This window comes from Lagenorhynchus albirostris, chromosome 12 (assembly GCF_949774975.1).
Source record: "Lagenorhynchus albirostris chromosome 12, mLagAlb1.1, whole genome shotgun sequence".
NCBI lineage: Eukaryota > Metazoa > Chordata > Mammalia > Artiodactyla > Delphinidae > Lagenorhynchus > Lagenorhynchus albirostris.
Genome location: NC_083106.1, coordinates 51741987 through 51764499, shown reverse-complemented (window position 1 = coordinate 51764499; position 22513 = coordinate 51741987). Strand labels below are relative to the sequence as shown.

General features: G+C 42.8%; 1 protein-coding gene across 2 annotated transcripts in view; it reads left to right on the top strand.

Moving 5' to 3' along the window:
- The window catches only part of CRYBG1 (crystallin beta-gamma domain containing 1), a 76924-nt gene that overhangs the window by 12039 nt on the left and 42372 nt on the right, over positions 1-22513 (top strand). The window contains exons 1-7 of one of the 2 annotated variants that reach the window (XM_060168273.1): positions 4140-4301; positions 4972-6524; positions 11484-13770; positions 16842-16889; positions 16976-17094; positions 18725-18893; positions 21804-21943. In XM_060168273.1, the coding sequence (XP_060024256.1) occupies positions 5848-6524; positions 11484-13770; positions 16842-16889; positions 16976-17094; positions 18725-18893; positions 21804-21943 (3440 nt within the window). In that variant the 5' untranslated portion in view covers positions 4140-4301; positions 4972-5847. Of the gene's footprint in view, positions 1-4139; positions 4302-4971; positions 6525-11483; positions 13771-16841; positions 16890-16975; positions 17095-18724; positions 18894-21803; positions 21944-22513 lie in introns of those variants that run through there. The other variant, XM_060168272.1, reaches the window with a different exon arrangement.

Sequence of the window (22513 nt, the reverse complement as noted above, 5' to 3'; positions counted from 1 at the left end):
TCGTTGTTGGTATGTAGGAATGCCAGAGATTTCTGTGCATTAATTTTGTATCCTGCAACCTTACCGAATTCATTGATTAGTTCTAGTAGTTTTCTGGTGGCATCTTTAGGATTTTCTATGTATAGTATCATTTCATCGGCAAAGAGTGACCATTTTACTTCTTCTTTTTCAATTTGTGTTCCTTTTATTTCTTTTTCTTCTCTGATTGCTGTGGCTAGGACTCCAAAACTATGTTGAATAAGAGTGGTGATAGTGGACATCCTTGTCTTGTTCCTGATCTTAGTGGAAATGCTTTCAGTTTTTCACCATTAAGTATGATGCTCGCAACCACACTAAGTCTTGTGCAGAAAAGATTTCCATTCTGTTTTTGTTTTGTTTAGAACTAACCATGTTTATAGTTGTCTGCAAGAGTGCTGATGACTCCCTTTGGAAGGGAGTGGGGATGTTACTAATTTTTTAGTAGCATCAAATAATTTATGTCCACCTCTACTGTAAGTCCCTGTGCTAGGTGCTGGGAATACAGATTGGTCAATTTTCTTGCTCTTAAGGGGCTTATATTCCACTGTGCAAGGAAAAGATGGGAAATATATGAAAGATTTATTTTTAAACAGTTTGTTAGTTACATTTTCAAATAATATGCTCAACGTATTTTCCTTCAACCTCCAAACATGATTTAGGTGAAGCACTTCTAAATTTAAAGCAACAACTTCAAGGTAATCTTTAAAAAGCAATAAACTATTTTGCCTGTATATCCAAACATTTTGGTATACTAACAGTTTATCCTGTATTTCCTGACCTGTTGTTCCCCACCAGTGAGCAGATAGTAGAGATCTCTGAAATTATTTATAACAGTACAAGGTAGCTTTTATCTAGTGGCCGCTGTTGATAGTAGGTGCTACCATACCAAGAAGATTGAGAATCAGAGAACAGCACTGCAGCCAGTACTGCCTGGGCCTCTACACACTGCTGGACTGTGGTCTTGTTACAGATACTTGCACACGGCCCCTCATGAGCCACATGTAATGTTTGACAAAAAGAACACTAAAACGAATCCCAGCCCACAACCCATGGACCATTTCTAACATTGTCCTATTGTGGATTACGCTTATCTCAGTAGGGCATTGGTGACAGGAGGATTCCAGGTGCAGGTTTCTGCACAGCGAGGTGGGCAGAAAGGACAGGGGAAAAAGCTAACTACAAAGGAGGTCCCGGGTTTGCATGGCTGTGCTATAGTCCGAGAACACCCAGCCTGAGAACCCTCAGGACCCTGACCACACCAGAAGAGCCTGAGGAGTAGCCTGGGGGAGCAGGAAGAAGACTGATGGGCCCCCATGGCCTCTGTGCAGAACACTCCCCTTCCTAACAGATGATCATCAAGGTCGAGGGGGAAGGTGCTGGGTCTTTGGCCTCCCAAAGTTTAGGACTCTAGGTGCAAAGGCTCCTACTTAAGGAGGTGCCTACTCTCTAGACAACTCCCAGGCCATCTCATTTTTGTTTTCCATCTACTATACTCATCCTTCCTCCATGAACACTGTAATGAAATAATCCCTGGCTGAAAAGAAACGTGTCCTGTTTTAAGAAGGGGTGTTCCTCAAAGATGTGATTGTGAACTTTACTCAGGAGGAATGGTGCACTCTGAACTCTGAACTCTCAGAGATCCTACACAGAGATCTGATGCTGGAGATGCAGGGCCCGGACCCCTCGGGGGAAGACTGCATTCCCCTGTAAATGAGAAAGTAGCCTTTGAAACAACTTGAGGCCCCCCTTGACTAAGAACTATGAAATGGGCACCTGAGCCAGATGGATTGTGTTTCTGCTCTTTACTTCCCAGGGAAAAACCTTTATTTTTAAATCAACTTTATTAAGATAATTTACATATAAAAATTGTCCCCATTTTAAGTGTACGGTTTGATGAGTTTTGAAAGATACGTACACATGTGTAACCATCACCACAATCAAGATCTGGAACACTGCCTTTATCCCCCAAAGTTCCTTTGTGCCTGTTTCCAGTCACACCTCCTTGCCCACCCCGCACTCAGGCAACCTTTGATTTACTTCCTATGATTATAGATTGGATTTGCATTGCCTAGAATGTCATCTAAATTGAACCATGCAATACCTTTTGAGTCTGGCTTCTTCCAGTTAGCATAATGCTTGTGAGATTCATCCATGTCATTACATGTTTTAGAAGTTCGGTCCTTTTTATCGCTGAGTAGCATTCTGTTGTATGGGTGTACCACTATTGGATCCATTCACCAGCTGATGGGACATTTAAGTTGTTTCCAGTTTTTGATTATTATGAATGAAGCTGATGTGAACATTCACATCTAAACAAAAGTCTGGAATTCTAGTAAGTTCAACAGACAGAGCAGCTTGGCAGGTGACAAACTGGCTGCCCCTCTGGGGGGAGAAGGAGTCAAGTAGTTGATGAGGTCAAGTTACAAAGAACAACCGGTTCTGTAAAAAGCAGCTATAGCCAAAAATGAAAAACAAAAACCCGTACTGAGCAGAGAAGACGGCTGATCAGACGCCTTTCAACCGCATGGGAAAAATGGATTGCAACATCATTGGCAGGACGGGATAAAATGTACACTAGTTTTTTTTGGACATGGTCTAGAATTGAGCCAATAAGACTCAAACCTATTCCTGGCTACTTCTTTAGGATATGTTTGAAGGCCTGTTGAGGCAGCAGAGACAAAGAGCTCCATTTCCGGAGTTAGAGAGACTACTGGCTGTGGGACCTTGAGCAAGGATAAGGAACCTTGGCAAATGAGCATAAAAACACTACCTATCTTCAGGGCTGTCTCTGATGAGAATCTATGTAAATCACTTAGTAAGTCTAGTGCCTAAGGAATTATTACGTTTCAAAACCATGTAATACCTTTGACTCATAGTGAAAGAGTCCAAATATATTCCTTAGGAGACTGGAATATTTTAATGTATTTTTTCTTAAATTACACAGTGAATTCTTCCTATATTATTTATATAACCACTGAATAATTATTAATCAAAATCTGGTTAAATTTTAGAAGCGTATCAACTCAGTCACAAAAGTTCCCAGTGGCTGCAACGTTCTTTTGTCCCTCTCCTCATGCAGCAGCTGTCTAGTTCCAAAGCTCCCACCAGGGCCTTCTCAAGCGCGAAGAATCACCTCTGGAGTTTGTCAGTAAATCTGATTCAGGAGCATTTCCTCAGGAGCCGATTCTGGGGGAAGTGTGGCCTGCAGTCTACTCCTCTGGGCTGACTCTGGCTCAGGGGTGCCCACTGCACTGCCATGTCCTCAGTGGGGAGTTGGGGGTGCTCGGACTGGAAGCTGAGGACCTGGGTTTGGATCCTGACTTTATTGCCCCCACCCCTAACACACTTTAAGTCTCTCTGCTCTGAGCTTTCCTTTCCTTATTTCTGCTGTTGGGTGACAAGCACCTCACGGGGCTGTTGCAGAATGACATGTTACAGTGCCAGGACTGTCTCAGTAAATGCTTGTGGACCCTGCTACTTCCATGCTTTATCTTACAGTCTTTCCTATTTCCCACCATCTCCCACGTCCACTGGCTGCATATAATTCAAATGAAATGAAGCCGCTTTAAAGAGTGATTCAGGAACCCCTCTGTAAGCAGTCAATATTGTAAAAACTGCCCTTCCGAGAAAGGTAGCTCTCGGGTTTTAGGTGGAAGAGGTAATTCTTAAGTTATTGTAGCCACACGTGTGGTCTGGGTTGCCGTGGGCTCGTTACCGGGAATAGGCTTCCCTCCGCTAGGAGCTTGTCTGGACTCGCCGCTCGCGCTCCCTCCTCCCGCAGGCGGGCCTCCTCCTCTTTCTGCCCGCCCGGGCACCTCGCGTACCGGCTCCCGGCGCGCCACGGCGCCCATTGGCCGATTTGCTTTAATTGATTTGTTCTGAGCGCCCTCCTGGCTTCCCGCGCGGGCGCCAGGTGCCGGCCGTTTTGCCGCAGGCTTTGTAACAGGCGCAGGTTTCTCCCCTTACCGGCACCCCAGCTGCTCGTCGCCGGCGGCCAGGGCCCCTCCCATGGGTGGGTCCGCCCCCTGGGGTTCCCCCCCGCCCCTGGGGTTTCCCCCCCGCCCCGGTGCGCAGCCGGAGCCCAGCGGGGTGGTGAGGGACCGAACCCCGGCCGAGGTCGGCTTGGGAGAGCCCCGCGCCCTTCCGTCAGCCCCGGCCAGATTGGGGTGGGGTCGGGGGGTGGGGACCTGCGAAGGCGGTCGCCCAGCACCTTCGCCCTCCCTCCCGCAGGTGCTCGACCTACTGACACTCCCCGGAACTACCCTCGGAGAAGACCCTCTCGGGTGAGCTCGGCAGGGGTCAGCTGTGTTCCATGAGGACTAGCGGGCGTTCGATGCCCACGTGCTTCTCCCATTGGACGCGCGCTGCCTGGCGCGCCGAGAACCTCGGGCTTGGTGAAGGGCACGCCCAGGGGCTCGAATTCTCGTTTTCTCAAGGTTTTTCGTTTGCAGTCACGTTGAACCCAAGTGGTTTCCTTCAGTTCTGGAGAAGGCTGTTCTTCCTCGTACTCCTTTCCGCCTACAAAAAGAAAAGGCGGCATTTCAGAAAAAATTCCGCCTTTAGTATGGTTACTGCTGCCCTGTAGTCACGCATGGATGTTTTGCAATTGCATCTTTACAGAGGAAGGAGGTAAAAAGCAAAACGTAGCAAGGCCTAGGAGTTGTTTATTTTGCTTGAGTGATTATTTGGACCTTCCGAATTTTCTTTAATAATTTTCTTTCTGTAGTTAATGTTACTCTTCAGTAGCGCCAAGCATAGATGGTGTTTGAGAAAAATTCAAAAGATAAAATAAGAGTTTATTTTGTTGGAATGAATTCCCAAACAAATCTCGTTTTCAGTTAGAAACTCTGGCCTATTATCATTTTGGCTTGTAGTTCCATAATATACTTAACTACTAAAGGAAAAAACCGGATTCTCAGGTTCTCTCTTTCCCCATCCCCTTTTATTTTTCAGTCCAGCGCACAACCACCAGAAGAGAACAAAAGGAAACCAGTTTTGGGAAAACTCGGCACTCTGTTCACGGCAGGAAGGAGAAGGAACACCAGAAACGGGTTAGAGAGTCCCACCAGCTCAAATGCCGTATCAGTCTCTCCCAAAGAAGTAACCTCTTCCAAACTCCCCGAAACAGAGACTGAGAAGAGTCAACTTCAGGGCAGCCAACGAAAGCAGACAGACACGTGTGAGGAGGGCTCCCCCCAGGAAAAGTGCCAGGAGCTGGAGGGCCAGCGCCCCGAGGGCTGCGTCCAGGCGGCCCCCCCGGACGCCGAGCGGTCACCTGGCTCGGGCAGCCGTGCAGCGGAGGCGGCTGTGCAGCAGGGCCATGAAAGTGATTCACCCCAATTAGAACCTCTGGAGGCAGAGAGACTGACTTTCCCAGATGCCACCACCGCTGCCAAGCAGCTGCACTCCTCACTAGGGAATTCCTCCGGGCAGGAGAACGCTTCGCCCGGCGCTGGCCGCGAGCAGGAGCCAGCTCGGGGAGTGAGGGGCGTGCCGGGCTCGCCCGCCGAGGAGCAGTCGGCCGACAGGGCCGCCCGCTTGTGTGCCCAAGGACGCTCTCCGGAGCACCAAGACGCGCCGAGCCAGCCCCCCAAGGACGCATCGGCTCCTGCGGGCAACCGTCCCGCTGAGGGCGCAGAGAACCAGACGGGTTCGGCGCCGGGAAACAGCAAAGCCGACCCCCCGGGGCGAGACTGTCGGCCCCGCGAGCGCGCCCACCCCGCCAAAGTGTTGACTCTGGACATCTACTTGAGTAAGACTGAGGTGGCGCGGGTGGACGAGCCGGTCGTGATCAGTCCCGGGGCTGAAGATTGCGGCGATTGCGAAGATATGGAGAAGAGGTCGAGTGGCCGAAGGTCGGGGAGGCGGAGGAGGTCGCAGAAATCCACCGACTCCCCCGGTGCTGACCCGCTGCCGCCTGACTTTGAGCCCCGGAATGACGCGGTCTTCGACAACGAGGTGGCGCCAAACGCAGCCGCCGAAAACGGCTCTGCTGAAAAGAAAGTGAAATCTCCTCCAGCGGCCCCCGACGGGGGCGTTGCCTCTGTTTCCGGCCTAGAGTCCAAGCCCAGCCCCGACCCCAAAGGGCAGCCGCTAGGGGAGTCCGAGCGGAGCAAACAGCCGCCGCCCTCCTCGTCCCCCGCCAAGAGGAGGGGCCGGAGCCACGTTCCGGAGGCCGTGCCCACCTCACCCGCCGGCGGCCCGCGGGCTCCGGCCAAGGACTCTCTTCTCAGGAGGGCGTCCGGCCCCGGCCCGGCCGCCAAGGAGAGCGGGGAGGAGGCGGCCCGGGTCATCCACCGCAAGCTTATGGTCAAGAGCAGCTCGCTGCCGCCCGAGATCAAGCCCAAGCCCAAGAGGGGGCCGCTCCCCAACCTCTTCGACGGCCGGGGAGAGGGAAGTCGAAGCAAAGAGCTGGGCAGATCGGTCGGAGGTTCTGACGCCGACAGCTTGAAGCCCAGGAACCATTTCGGTGGGGGCAGGTGGACAGTGACCACTACAGTGACCATGTAAGTAACTGCGGGGTTGGGCTGGCGAGCCGCGGTCGCCGCACACGGGCTGGGCGGCCGCTCCGAGGGGCGCAGGTTCTTTGCATTTGTGGAAGAACTGTGTGCACTGGGTTTTCTCCTCGGTGGTGAAATTAAGATAGTGAAGGGCTAGTTAGCACAGTTAAGGTTTAAGAAGATGACCCATTCGGGACCTTAGTTGGTTGTTAATTCCTGTTAATATAAGCCTTTTAAGTTCAATGAATGTGAAAGTGAGATATCTCTGGAGGTTCAGTGTTTACATAAATAATAGAAGACTGCATGGCTTGACGAACTAATTCTATTCTTTATTCAGAATATGCACCAGCATTCCTGGGTGGGTCATTCTTAAAACACAAATGAATTTGAAAACGGAGCAAACACTAGTACGTACAGTATACCCAGTAGCTTTGACGTGTCTGAGTTCAAGAGAATTCACAGAACCTTTTATGGAACTTGGTGCATTATGGGCCTAAAGCTTTACAAAAAAAATCTCTAATACGAGTATCTTGGTTCCCCTTTATAATGTTAGGTAGTTTTGTGATATCTTTGCCACCAGGTCGAAAAGTAATTTTCAATTATTGAAATGAAGAAAGATCAGTGTTTTTACTGGAAGACTATTTGATAAATGAAAGGACACGTTAGAAGGATCAAGCTCAACAGCAGACTGTGACCACTTGCTGTTAAGTTTATTGATTTCTCAAATATTTATTGAGTACCTTCTTTCTGTGCATGGTAGTGTGCTAGGCACAATGGGAAAAATGCCACAACTGTGATTCAGTATATATTGCCTTTGAAAAGTTTATGACACATTCTGGCACCCAAGATGCTGACAAATCAGGTAACTGTAAGAGGTGATAATCTGATTAAACTGCCAAATGGATGTTACCATCCCCAAGGCTGGGGATGTGCACAGGAGGAAGAAATCACTGTTGGTGTTTTGGAGGAAATGGGATTGTGCCTTGATGGTGGGTGTGATCTGTATAGGTAGACAGGACGGGGAGGGCACCCTGGAAAACTCTTAAGACCATCCCCCTTCCCACACTCATCCTCCTGCGTCTCTCAGCACATGTGAAAAGTGAGTGTCTAAACTTTTTACAGCATTCACACATTTATTAAAAGAGCTGAGATTTTCACAGTGTTATCATTCTTCTTATATATATATAAATTTATTTCTGGCTGCATTGGGTCTTCGTTGCTGTGTGTGGGCTCTCTCCAGTTGTGGAGAGCGGGGGCCTCCCACTGCAGTGGCCTCATTCGTTGCAGAGCACGGGCTCCAGGCACGCGGCCTTCAGTAGCTGTGCACGTGGGCTCAGCAGTTGTGGCGCATGGGCCCAGTTGCTCCGCGGCATGTGGGATCCTCCCGGACCAGGGCTCGAACCCCTGTCCCCTGCATTGGCAGGCGGATTCTCAACCACTGCCCCACCAGGAAAGTCCACAGCATTATCATCTTAAACGGAATGGATTCATTCTATTTGAATTCTTGGATAAGTAAGCTTAAGAGTAGGCAGTCTGCTTGGTAAACACCGGGGAGGAAACCCTGCTTAATGAATAACTTGAGCTACGTCACCAGCTGCCAACCTGGAGAACTTTGATAGAGTCAGCAATTTATTCTCTAACAGCAGCATCGGAGAAATAACCTGAGTGAATGATGCCCATTATTTGTAGAAGGCCAGTGTGACTGAACATTCAGACCTCCTAAGTGTGAGCCTTAGAGAAACTATGCTGTGTACCTGGTTAAGGGTGCTTCCCCGGTCTTCCAGTCAGAATACACCAGTGGAAAAACCAGAAATGTTACACCGTTAAGGGATAGGGTAAACAAACCAAGCAGTCTTGCAATGAAACTCTTCTGCATGTGCTGTTTCCTGTGACGGAACTAAACCAAATGTCTTTTTCTAAGGAGTGATTATTTCCTACCTAAAACTTTCCTTTGCCAGAGGCTCAGTTTAATTCTGTTTTGCACACGGCCTTGCACTTGGTGAATCGGCAAATTATTGGAATGGAGAATTAATAATTGTTTCTCATCCTTTGACCCATTTATGTTTGACTGATGGATTTTTTTCAGACCCTTTAGTTTTTCCTCATTGTTTTCAACTGGAGATGTTACACGGATTATTTCTAAAAACTTGAATCTAAAATTTTATAGTTAAAACCATTTTATATTCCCCGAAAAATAATCACTGTGAAGCAGCATGTTTCTTGATGCTGGTAGAGAAATTATGTCTTCAGTTCAACCAAGTATTGAATGTTGAGATTCTTAACATGGTATGTTTAGAATAAGGAGAATTTTCTTCTCATTATAGCCATGGCTTCTTAGACTCCAGGATATTTTCCCTTCTCACATCTTAATGAAGGCATTACAACGTGAATTATAGGAGTCTTCCTTTTAATCAGTTTGAACCAGGTTAATTGTAGTGACTCTCTGTAGCAGAAGTTAATAGTACAGAAAGTTTGGTTGTAAAATGTATTTTGATCTTGGTGTAAATCTTTAACGTGCAGATGTGTGTGTCCTGTCCTTAACGTAGCTTATTGGCTAACCTGGAGCATTTTCCATTTACATCATAAGATCTACTTTGATATTTGACTGTTCCTTGAGCTGATTAGTGAGAATTTTTTAAATGTATATTCCCTGCTATGTGAACATCCCTCATTAACTGATAGCATTTGTAAGTTCTCTTATTTCTAATCATCTCACTGGTTTTAGAATTTAATCTTTAAGGAAGTGCTTGTAAGTTAATTTTGCTTTTAAATTTCAGGTAAGGGCCCACCGTGAGGGAGCTTAGATATCTTAAGGAGCTATTGGGGAAAGCAATGCCAAGGAGAAATTCATGAGAATATATCAAATATAGTATTTAAATAAAAAATTTTAAAATGAACATCTAATTCTTAATGCTGTATTTGGGAAGGACATCTCAAGTCTTCTCAGTCTAATCCTTTTCTCCAGAAGAATAAAGTGTCTTCTTCCAAGGTCCTACTGCCTGTTCCTTCAAAAGGCTCCTCAGGCCCAGCCTTCTGGAAGGCCAGTGAGTCCATGCAGGAGACAGTGTGAGATGTTAATGCTTCCCTACTTTGTGTTCTCGTTATCGAGGTGGCCTCTGAGGTATGATTATCTTATAGCTCTCTTGATAATTTACTGACTCCGTGGATCATAAAGCTGGACAGAACCAGAGGCGGTCATTGAGGCGAAGCTAGTCTGATCCTATCTGGGGAAGCAGAATAGTAGAGTTGTTGGGAGCATAGCATCTGAAACCAGAACACCTGGCTTCTGTCACTTACTAGCTGTGTGACTTCAGGCAAAGTACTTACCTTCTCTAGATGCCAACTTCCTCATCTTAAAAGAGAATGTGGGGCTTCCCTGGTGGCGCAGTGGTTGAGAGTCCGCCTGCCGATGCAGGAGACATGGGTTCGTGCCCCGGTCTGGGAAGAACCCACATGCCGCGGAGCAGCTGGGCCCGTGAGCCATGGCCACTGAGCCTGCGCGTCCGGAGCCTGTGCTCCGCAACGGGAGAGGCCACAACAGTGACAGGCCCGCATACCGCAAAAAAAAAAAAAAAAAGAGAGAATGTGTAAAATTGTACGTGAGGCAAGCCATAGAAAGTGCTTGACGATCAGTGAATGTCAGTGGGTGTTACCTCTTACATTTTATAAACCACTAGACTAATGATTTAGACATTTTTGTTTTTAGCTTTAGAGTCTGTTCTTCTTGGAAAGCTTATATAAAAGTGATATATAAAACATAAGTAGGAGTGATTCTGGTTGAAAGGAGGGTGGTTGGCCAACAGTTCCATCCCCCAGTTTCTACTGTCCCCTTTTGCAGCCCTTGAAGAGAACCACAGGATATCTTCAATGATAATATGTATGTGTGTGAACCAGTACACACACACGTTCTAAACCATCTAGTTTTTTGTTTATTTTTACAGGTAGAGTTTAGAGAGTTAAGGTGGCTTGACCAAGTTCACACAGATAATTGGTATAAGAGCCAGGACCAGAGCCAGAGGACATTTTTTTCTCAGAAAGAAAACAGTGTGTACATTCAAAGACTTAAAATTTCCATTAGGGGGCAATTACACCCAAGAAATGTGAGAAAGAAGGGAGACCCTCTTTGCCCCCAGAATGGTGGCAAAACCAACAACTGAGTAATTGATAAGTAAATTGTGGTACATCTATATGATGGATTTTTATGCAGACATTATGAAGACTTTTCATATTTTTTAGTAACTTGAAAACTGTTAAAAATGTGAAATCTCTTTTTTTTTTTAAGGCAAGATACCAAACTCTATGAACAGACTAATCTCAATTCTATTGAAAATATTTCCCTATGCATACAAAAAAGACGGGAAGTATACTAGAATGTTGACAGGGATAGTGTTTGAGTGGTAAGATTATGAGTGGTTTTTTGTCTTTATATTTTCTAAATGTTCTATAGTGGACACACTTGTATAGTCAGAGAAAATTTTTATGGGGGAAGGATAAAAGGAATAAACTATCCAAAGAGGTAAATAATAGATAAATATTTTTTATAATCTCACTTTTGAGATAATGTAAAAAAAAGTTATAAAAAAATACACAGTTGATTTTTGGGGAAATCATTTACATATTTAAAGTATGGGAGTACAGGAAGTATTTACATTGGTTCTACTGTTCTTCAGTCCCAACTCTAGTGCCAAGCACTGTACTTATCTACTAGGTACATGATAAACTTATTAGAAAACTTGTTACCCTCTCACCTCTAGCCTTTCTTAGCTATATAATTTTTCATCCCTCATACGGAAGCGCAACATCCATTAAAGGTAATTGATAGTGTATTTAGAATTGTTTAAAAATTGTTTCATCAAAAATGTTACCTATCAGAAAGATACTGGCTTTTCACAGTTTTGTAATAAATCGGTATGTTCACTTTAAAATCCAGGTTAATAACTTTATCTTGTTGCTTTATTCTTGCAGCCCTGCCAAGCCCAAACATGTGGAACTAAATCTTAAAACCCCTAAGAATCTTGGCGGTTTGGGAAATGGGCATAATCCACTTAGCCAGCCAGTTCACAAAGGAAACACTGCCACCAAAATCTCCTTATTTGAAAACAAGCAGGCAAATAGCCCAAGACACACTGACCTTCGAGGTGCGAGGAACACTCCTGCCTCTAATAAAACATTTGTCGGGAGGGCACAGCTGAATTTAGCCAAAAAAGCCAAGGAAATGGAGCGGCCTGAAAAGAAGTTGCTGCCAGACAGTCACCAGAATGGTGCGCTGGGGAAGGAAGCCTCGGCAGAAGCCAGAGTTACTGTTCCTGAAGAGGAGACTCCGGGTTCTCCGCTTAACCAAGGTGATAAGGTAGATGGGCAAACAGATGCTGGCTGCCCTTCTGAACCAGTGGTTGCTGCTCTGATTCCTGTTAAGGACCACGAGCTCTTAGGAGAGGACGACTCAAAGGCTGCTGACCGCAAAAGACCTGAACGTGAAAATATGACTGATAGAGCACAAGACAGCCCTGCCGTTCTTGAGGCCAAAGATTCACCTCCAACAGCCATACCGAAGCCACAGGGTGGATTTTCTGACTCGCAGCACCCAGCTGGGTCATCTAATGGGCCTTCTCTTTCACTGGCTGCCCCCATTCCTGTGGATGATCCCAAAGACACAGGTGCTCAAGCTCCTGTAAGCAGTTTGCTGTGCACTGATCTAAAAGTGTCAGAAAACCATAATGGATGTACTCTGCCTGTGTCTCATCAGGATAATGAGAAGATGTCCCCCTCCAGACTGGCAGGAGGAGGAGGGGGAGAAAGAAGCCCTCCCTTGTCCCCAGAGCACAGCCTGGCAGCTATGGGAAATGAGTGTCCATCCAAGGTCCTTGTCCAGGTCAGGTCCTTCATGCTCCCTGTGGAGAACACCAAGGATGTCCACTCTGGGATCATCTCAGATAGCTCTGAAGTTAGAGAAGCACAGTTGCCAAGCTGTCACAATAATGAACTTGAAGTGGTTTCCGTTGCAAGTCGTACTCCCCAGAAAGAGGAAGTACAGGGCAATAAGAGCACATCACCCAAACACATTCATTGCACAGAGGAACATGTAGCAAAATCTGGCCCACAAGTCATGCTGCCTGAATCAGAAAAAGCTCTGCCTATTCAGGGCAACGGAAAACCCCTGAAGACTGAATCCAGCACCACCAACTACCCTGGCAACAGAAATCATTTAGAAACCCCTCAAAGACCCAATCAAAATGTTGTAAATGGCCAGGACAGTCCTGCAAGCCTTTTGAACATTTCTGCTGGTAGTGATGATAGTGTATTCGATTCTTCTTCTGATATGGAAAAATTCACTGAGATTATAAAAAAGATGGACAGCGCAGTTTGTGTGCCCCAGAAGAAAAAGAAGGCCAGGGTGCCAAACTCCCCTGCCCCTCACTTCGTCATGCCTCCTATTCATGAGGACAATTTAGAAAAGGTGTTTGATCCCAACGTGTTTACCTTTGGTTTGGGTAAGAAAAAGGAAGGCCAGCCAGAAATGTCACTGGCTTTACATTGGATGCAGAATCTTGACACCAAATCCAAACTGAGACCCAAACGTTCATCCACCGAGCAGAGTGTCCTTTTCAAGTCCTTGCAAACTCGCACTAATGGGAAAGGCGAGCCTCTGACGGCTCCAGAAGTAAATGACAAGGAGAACAGGGATGTCACAAACGGTGGAGTCAAGAGATCGAGGCTAGAAAAAAGTGCACTTTTCTCAAGCATCTTATCTTCTTTACCACAAGACAAAATCTTTTCTCCCTCTGTAACATCAGTCAATACCATGACCACATCTTTCGACACCGCTCACAACAGTTCTCTTTCTCGGCCTTCCGTGTTACAGCCCGTGGCTGAGGGTGCCCCACCCTGTGGTTCAGAGAAAGAACAGCCAAGTCTGCCATCCAGCAACGTAAAGGTCTTCAATTTCAACTCGTCAGATACGTCTCATTCGGGATTGGAAAGTCCAAGCTCCGTGGAAAAGTACCTGCAAAAGGAGGAAACCGGAAAAGATCTGGATTCACGAAGCAACCTACCCGTGCCCAAAACTACATTTTCTGAATTTTCAAAACTGAAGAACAGTGGTGATATGGAAAAGGTTAATCATATTGAAAGTGTTCTTAAATCAAACTTGCCGAGCTATGGAAGCAGTGACACAGACTTCCCCGGTCTTTTCAAATCCACCCTGTTTGACCCAAGCATTTCTTTTTCTGAAATGTCATTATCAGATACAACAGTAAGTAGCAACATAGTATTATTTATGTGGGGTATTTTTAAGTCAGAGGAGAAGGGGACGATGAACAATTCATGTTATTTGTTTAAAAATGGTTATGCTCGTGTCTGATAGTTTTTTATTCATTCATCACATATTTGAAAACCTGCTATGTACAAGGGTTTTTAGAGTCCAAGAGAAAAGGTACTTGGATTCTGTTCTCAAGGCATTTGTAGTCCAGCAAGGAAAATAAGCTACAAATATTTTAGGGCACTTGTGAATTTATGTGTTGTATTGTGAAAGGTGTAGTTAAGGTACCTTGAGAGCTCAGAGACAGGGTGTTTTTTCTTCCCTAGTTCTGTGTAAAAACGCTCAATACTATACCTAGAATTTTGAGCATTTATGAAGCAAGCTTCCTTTATCTGGAAAAGCCTCCACCGAGGAATCTTGTTCCTAACCGTTTCTCTTGTACTTTGAGATTCACTGTTTCTTCCCCTTAGTAGCAATAAATGTTTATCCCACATGGTTGATAAAGTATTTTCTCTTTATCTGGAATTAGTTTTCATTAGGGAAATATTATTTTCCTGCAAAGCTGTTGGGAAGTAAAGAATTTGGTCTACATTAGCACTTTCCTGTAACAGAGTAGAAAGGATGGCAAAATACCATTTTGAGAAAGTTAAGATTTCTCCATCTTCTTTTATCTGACTGCTGGAAGTTGTTTTCTTTACTCAGTTTTTGATGTGAATTTGTGGCTTTCCGTTACCAAGCTTGATACTCAAGTTGAAAGAGGGAGGCAGATAAGATTTAGAGCTCAGCTCTGCTAAGCCCAGAAACAGGAGTGGGCCTCTGTATTCCTGTTGCCCACCCTGTGAACCAGGCTACCTGGCAAGTGTAGATCAACATCCAACACAGTTTATCCAGACAGAAAATATCTTGCCCACTTCCTCATTTGTACAGGGCACTGCCCCATGTTTGAATTTGTTGTATTAGCTTTTGCTACAAGCCTATCATGGAATACAATTCTGGAAGCTCTTTCAAAACGTATAGTTGGATTTCCAGCAGAGGCTCAGATCCCTCTGCTCAAAAGTTTTCATATTTTTTACTCTTAGGATGCCACACACACACACACACACACACACACACACACACACACACACACACACACACACACACACACACACACACACACACACACACACACACACACAGATGTAGATATAAAGTAAAAATTATTGAGGACCCCAAAGAGTTTTTGTTGATATGGGTTATGCCTATTGGCATCTATTACATTAGAAATTAATACTGAGAAAAATTAGAACATACAAATGTACATTCCTGTAGCCATCAGAGCAATGATGTCATCACATGTCATGGGCCCTCTGGAAAATTCCGCACTACACCTGTGAGAGAAAGAAAGTGAAAAAGAGAAATAACCTCTTCTTATTATGAAAATGGTTTTGACCTAATGGACTCCCTGCAGAATTATTGGGGACCCTCCAGAGACCCCTGGATTTCACTTTGAGAACCACTGCTGTAAACAGATAAAACTGAATCAGCCTATAGCACTTAGAAATCCTAAGATTTTTGAGTATTTCTCTGAAGCACAAAATTGACACTGGTCCACTTCCCATTCATTACAGCATTATTCTGTCTTTTTAATCATTCTTAGATTATTACCTCTCTTTGACAACGAGTCTGACAACAGAATATACAGTTTCCCTATGGAGTCCCTTGAAAAACCCAATCAAATGTAGTAAAAAGGAGAAACAAAGTACTTTATACTTTCTCTAGGCCTTTTTATGATTAAAAAAAATTTTTTTGTTTGTTTTTTTTACACCTTGGGCTTTGTTGACTATATAACTATTCTCCCTTTAATGTCTTAACTGAATTTCATTTAAATATCAGGCTTTTTCTTTAGCTTGTCTTCTTGAAATGTGCATATATAAATAAGCATGTGGCATTTTAATCTGTAATAATGCTCTACTGAGGCCCTTCCTATGGTCTTTCAGGCATATTCCACCCTGGTGTGGTGCAAGAGCAATCAGATCAAAGGCCGTCCTTAGAATAGGCATCCTGTTCAGCAGTGAAAGTAGTCCATGTTTTATAATATTTTTACATGTGTAATTACTATTTTTATTATCTTAGGCATTTCTGGTTTTGCTGGTCAGATGGTCTTGAAAATGATTAGTTTTGGAGCCATATAAAAATATATTTTGTTCATCAAAAAGGAGGGATTAAAGTAACCATGTACAATGTACATTGTGAGATATACCATAAACACTTTATTTAGACTAGTTATGTGATGAAAAAACAGTAATTATAGATTCAGATAAGATATGTATATGAACACATAAAATGGATTCAGCTCATTCTAGATATGTGATTAATCCATTAGAATTTCTCTGTTTATTTGAAATTATACTGAGATGGTTTGAATTATAATCTCTTAGCTGAGTTCTTGTTCTGTGAACTGATGTAAAACATAGGTCTGACTCTTACGCCCTGAACTTTCCAGATTGGTGGAAGTATCCTAGGCATTTAAATGAAAAGAAATTGAAATGTCAAATACAGTTAGAGGGGGGAAAAAGCCCTTATTTTAATAGAGTCAAAGAGAGTTTGTTCTGTTTTTTAAATTTTTATTTATTTTTATTTTTGGCTGCCTTGGGTCTTTGTTGCTGTGCGCAGGCTATTCTTCGTTAAGGTTCCCGGGCTTCTCGTTGCGGTGGCTTCTCTTGTTGCAGAGCACGGGCTCTAGGCGTGCAGGCTTCAGTAGTTGTGGCACTCGGGCTCAGTAGTTGTGGCTCGCGGGCTCTAGAGTGCAGGCTCAGTAGTTGTGGCACACGGGCTTAGTTGCTCCGTGGCACGTGGGATCTTCCCGGACCAGGGCTCGAACCCATGTCCCCTGCACTGGCAGGTGGATTCTTAACCACTGTGCCACCAGCGAAGTCCCGTCAAAGAGAGTTTTAAGACAACTTTGGCATAGATCAAGGTAGACATGTTTCCAAATTGACAAATATGAGGCAAATACGATCTTAAAGGATCATGAGAGGAGAAAAGTTTAATTATTTGTTGTGTTTTTGTTCATCTGATTACAGACACTTAAAGGAAGTGTCCAGAATAAAATCAATCCCCGACCTGGAAAGGTAAGATTATTTTCTATTCCGAGTCTAGATTTCATTTTGATCTGTTAAAGTGCAGTAAAACGTGCTACCACTCTCACTTTCTTTAGGTGGTGATATACGGTGAACCTGACGTGTCAGAGGAGTGCATTGAAGTGTTCAGTGACATTGAGGATTGCAGCTCTTGGAGCCTCTCTCCTGTGATACTCATAAAAGTTGTTAGAGGATGGTAAGAGTGACACTTTGTGTTTCTGACTCGGAGGGTATGTGTTTCACATTTTTAATTACCCTTTTGGTCATTAGTACTTATTTTAAATTATGCCCTTAGCAGTGTAAAGGGCAGACAATACTAGTCATAGTGAATACTAAAAGAAATTCATGTGTAAGAAATATGGTTTATAATGTTATTTCTGATGATAGGAATGATGCATGTTGTTGTTAGAAAAATCAGAAAGTGCAGCAGTATAAGTTTCTTTTTCCCACATAATGTTGGTTTGGACTAATGAGCACCGGAGTCCATGATATACTTTTGGTTTTTGAATTTTCAATGAAGTTGATAAGAATTGCACTACTCATGTTGATAGGTCATAGTCATGTTGATAGAATTTTTTAAATTCTATAAGAAAAAACATCTTTGCTAACATTTTTTAATGACAGTTCAGTGAAGGACTAATCTAAATTTCATTTTCTAACTTTTTGACAGCAGATAGTTTTTATTAAGTAAAGAAACCGTGAAACAATTATATTACCAGCTTAAATGCTTCGAGGAAATACACAGGAAATTGAATAAAGAAAAGCAGTTTTTTAAAAAAATCACTTACCTGGCATGAATACTTGTCTTTAGTGCCTGTTTATAAGCTTGTTTAAAAGAAAGAGTGTAGGGCTCTTTATGGTTTACAAAATTATTAAGCTTTTCTTTAGGTCTCCATTTGATTAAATATGCAGCATCTTTCCTCTTAGGTTTTAGATATTTTAATATATTTTCTGTATATTCAACATATTCATTAGAAAAATACAGTTAGCTTTTATTCTTAAATTTGAAAACTGAAAGTTATAATTTTGTTTTTAATGAATAGTGATTCTTCAGCTTTTGTTGACTTCTCTTAAGACCAGCACTGTCATATATTGTCATGAGGTTTTTCTTTAGTGTTCGGATGTTGTTGGGAAGAATACTGTAAAAATGCTTTCTGGGTCACTAAAGTTAAAATATTACATAGTATATCTGAAAGTTGCTAAGACAGTAGATCTTAAAAGTTCTCATCACTAGGAAAAAAATTGTAACTGTGAGGTGGTGGATGTTAACTAAACTTATTATGGTGATCATTTCGTAATATACACAGATATCAAATCATCATGTTGTACAACTTAAACTAGTACAATGTTATGTCAATTAGATCTCAATAAAACTGCAAAAAATGCTTTCCATTAACATGCATGTAGTAGTCCTTTGTATCAATATATCCATTGATATGGTTCTAATATATAAATTAAAATCCCTCAAGAGAAGTGTTTTTTACATACATAAAAAGAAAAAAATTGCAATAAACGTCCATTTATCTGACATATTACTAAGTCTCCACCAACTGGCAATTCTATAAAACTTTAGTAGCTCTATAATGTTCATATTGATAGTCAAAAGTCCTCTAAAATCCTGATAAAATTCTTCAGTTATCAGAGCTTAATTATGCCCACTGAAGTTTTAGTTTTAGGGAGAGTTTATGCTGTTTTAATTGCTAGAGAATTGGCCACTAATATATGGTATATATATATATATATAGTGGCTATTGGCCAGAATATTTGCGTATTCAAAATCTCTCTCACCAAGACTGGCTAATAGTTTTGCTATGTTTTATTCTTAGCTGGATTTTTTATGAGAAACCAAATTTTGAAGGACACTCTATCCCCTTAGAAGAGGGAGAATTGGAACTGTCTGGTCTTTGGGATATAGAAGATATTCTGGAAAGAAACGATGACGAGGCAGAGTCGGCCAAGCCTGTGGTGATTGGTTCAATCAGACTTGTGGTCCAGGTAGGTAAAATTCGTAAGGTTTTAATAAAGGCAAACTGGATTTCATCCATTCTTTCAGCAAATATTTATTGAATGCTGGGTATAATTCTTTTGAGAGAGAGTTTCGTTTTATGATAAAAGTGGGACAAATATTTGGTGTTTTATGGATGTATTTTCTGTATTTTAAACATTTGTACATGTTAAATGAATTAGAACTAAGAAACATTCTAATTGGTTAGTCATCTTTTTCACAATAAATCCTGAAGGTAAATTTCTCATTCCGGCCCCCCGATTCCCATCTGCAAACGTATTTTACTTAATAACCTAGTTTTGATGAGTTCTGTATGTACAGATTTTTGTTTTTTTTAAAAATTATGTATTTATTTTTGGCTATGTTGAGTCTTCGTTGCTGCGTGCAGACTTTCTCTAGTTGCAGAGAGCGGGGGCTACTCTGTGTTGCGGTGAACGGGCTTCTCATTGCGGTGGCTTCTCGTGTTGCACGTGTTGTGGAGCACGGGCTCTAGGTGCGCGGGCTTCAGTAGTTGTGGCACGTGCGTACAGTAGTTGTGGCTTGCGGGCTCTAGAGCACAGGCTCAGTAGTTGTGGTGCACGGGCTTAGTTGTTCCGTGCATGTGGGATCTTCCCGGGTTCCCTGCATTGGCAGGTGGATTCTTAACCTTAACCACTGTGCCACCAGGGAAGTCCTGAACAGATTTTCTTTCTTTTTTTTTTTTAATTAATTTATTATTTATTTATTTTTGGCTGCGTTCAGTCTCCGTTGCTGTGTGCGGGCTTTCTTTTTTAGTTGAGGCGAGCGGGGGCTACTCTTCATTGTGGTACACAGGCCTCTCATTGCGGTGGCTTCTCTTGTTGCGGAGCATGGGCCAGATTTTTCTTTTACTTAGTTTTTTGGTTGCTGTGCGAGTTCTTATTACCTTGAGTGGCTTACAGGAGTTATGTTTTGGAAAAATAAATAATCCAAAGATAATTCAGTTGATCAACTCTGGCATTTCATGTGGGTTTTTAGAAAAATAGGTATTTAAGGCCACTTTATGGATTGGGTAAAAATTTCTTGGTCCCTTATTTGTTGTTGAGGAACTTGTATCAGTTCTTCATGGTTCTTGGCATTTGATGATTCTTTACCTTTAAAAATGTAAAAGGTATCTTCCAAGTGAAAAAACTCCATTTGTGTACTAGACATGGGTGTTGGGGTACAATAGGGAAAAAAGCCATGTTCCAAAATGAGAACGAGTAACAGTGACTAACAGCTTTTGGCGGAGGAAAATGTCACCTGTTTCCTGGGTTAACATTTCTGAGTGACTTAGGTGGTAATATTGGTATTCTAAACGATTTATCTCTTACTAGTTTTAAGTACATAATGTGATGAACCTTATGTAAGACACGAGAAACACCATTTTAAAATGTCATAGTGGGATAATTTACCTGCAGTTTTTATTTATTACTCAAATAGTATTGGTAATGAAACAATATTTTAAACTATCATCCAAAATCCCGTCTCTCATGAAGTGTCCTCCCTTCATTTTTCTGAATTCTCTACTCTTTCTTGGCCATATTATAATCTGCTTTTTCTATAGTTGTAATCATAATACAGGTACAAAACTGTGATTCTCAATCCTTTTTTTCTCTCTCCATACCGCTTTCCTGAAGGTTACACTCCCGTTTGTAACATCTCTCAATGATTTGCAACTGGGGGAGGTATTAGGATCTGGTGGGGTGGGGATTTAGGGATCCTGGAAGGTGGGCTAAGGGAAATGAAGCACATTGGTAAAGAGGCCTCCTATTTCCCCTGATAATAGCAGACCTAAGGTGAATTAATGCTTTTCATGTTATTATATGGTTTGGGGTTTAACTGAGCATCATATTCCAATGGTATGATGCGCTATCATTTATTTTACCTTTCTTCTTACTGTGGGACTTAGGGAAAAACTTACCTTAAATAATACTGCATGAACATTTTTGTGCATTTAATAATGTATACATTTTCTGATTTATTTCCTTGGGGTAAGTTTTTCTGAATGGTGTCATGTTAAAGGGAAGGAATACTTTTATGGCTCCTAATATGTGACGAATTGTAACTTTTTACAGATTGTGTTTATGGTTTCTTGACACATAAACATAAGTCACAACGTATATTCAAGGGGGTCACCTTTTCAGTTCACTAGATTTGTTCCTTTTGTTAATGTTTGAAAGAGCTGCCCCTAAACTGACCCAAGTGTTAACCATTTTTTCTGTACCTCAGTTCACCTCGCTCTGCAACACAGAAGAGGTTCAAAAAACATTCGATCAGGGCTCAGGCACTCAGCCAGGAGAGGCCTTTTGTAGAGTGTTTGATGGACGTGCAGTGCATGGAATAGTGACTAAAGTGTAGAGATTTAAATCACCATAAACGTGTGCCTTTGCCTTTTATGACTTAGACCAAGCCGACATCATAGTCAAGGAGAGTTACCACAGGGGGCTTATGGGCACAAAACAGCTGAGGAAGATTCCAAGTGCAACCACTCTATAAACCAGTATCCCTGGACATGGACGGTCACAGGAGAGCAAAGGAACTAAAACTCATGTTACCAAGGAAAGCGAAGCAGTTTTGTTTTTTTGTTTGTTTGTTTGTAAGGATGAGAGAAATAACTGTGTTCCAAAACTCTAAAATACATTTCTGATGCTCTTTGCTTGAATGTAACACTGAGATATATGACTAAACCAATGTGTCTGCCCCGAAAGATCATATATTATTAGGTCATGGGTGAAAACAGGAAAGGGATAAAGTGGCAGGTGATCTGTGCAACCTATTGTATATTTAAAGCTTCTTTTAACTATTTGAAAAGAAGAATAATGAGCTTACTGTAGAGTTTAATACATGGTGTACTATTATACATGTATACGTGTATTCATTTTTCTTTTTTTTTTTTTTAGGATTACAGAGTTAGTCAAATTGACTTATTTACTGAACCAGAAGGGTTAGGACTTCTAAATTCCTACTTTGATGATATTGAAGAAATGCAGGGGTTTGGTATGATGCAGAAGACTTGTTCCATTAAAGTACATTGGGGCACGTGAGTATTTTATTTCCAATACAATTCTAATGAAGCCCTTTTTTGAGTGTAAAAGGAGGACTTAAGATACTCTGTCTCTGATTTGTTGTCCTGTCAAGTAATTATTGACTACAAGGTTTTATTATTTTTTGATAAGGCACATAAAAATCTGATATTTTTGGTTACTGTGTTACCTATGTTCTTATGATTCAGCTCTCTTAGAAACAATGATGATTTCTTGGAGGAAGTGCAGGGAGAAAACTGCATTTTTTTAAAAAATTTATTTATTTTTGGCTGTGTTGGGTCTTCGTTGCTGCACACGGGCTTTCTCTAGCTGCCGCGAGTAGGGGCTACTCTTTGTTGTGGTGTGCAGGCTTCTCATTGTGGTGGCTTCTCTTGTTATGGAGCACGGGCTCTAGGCGCGCAGGCTTCAGTAGTTGTGGCTCATGGGCTCTAGAGCGCAGGCTCAGTAGTTGTGGCGCACGGGCTTTGTTGCTCTGCGGCATGTGGGATCTTCCTGGACCAGGGCTCGAACCCATGTCCCCTGCATTGGCAGGTGGATTCTTAACCACTGCACCACCAGGGAAGTCC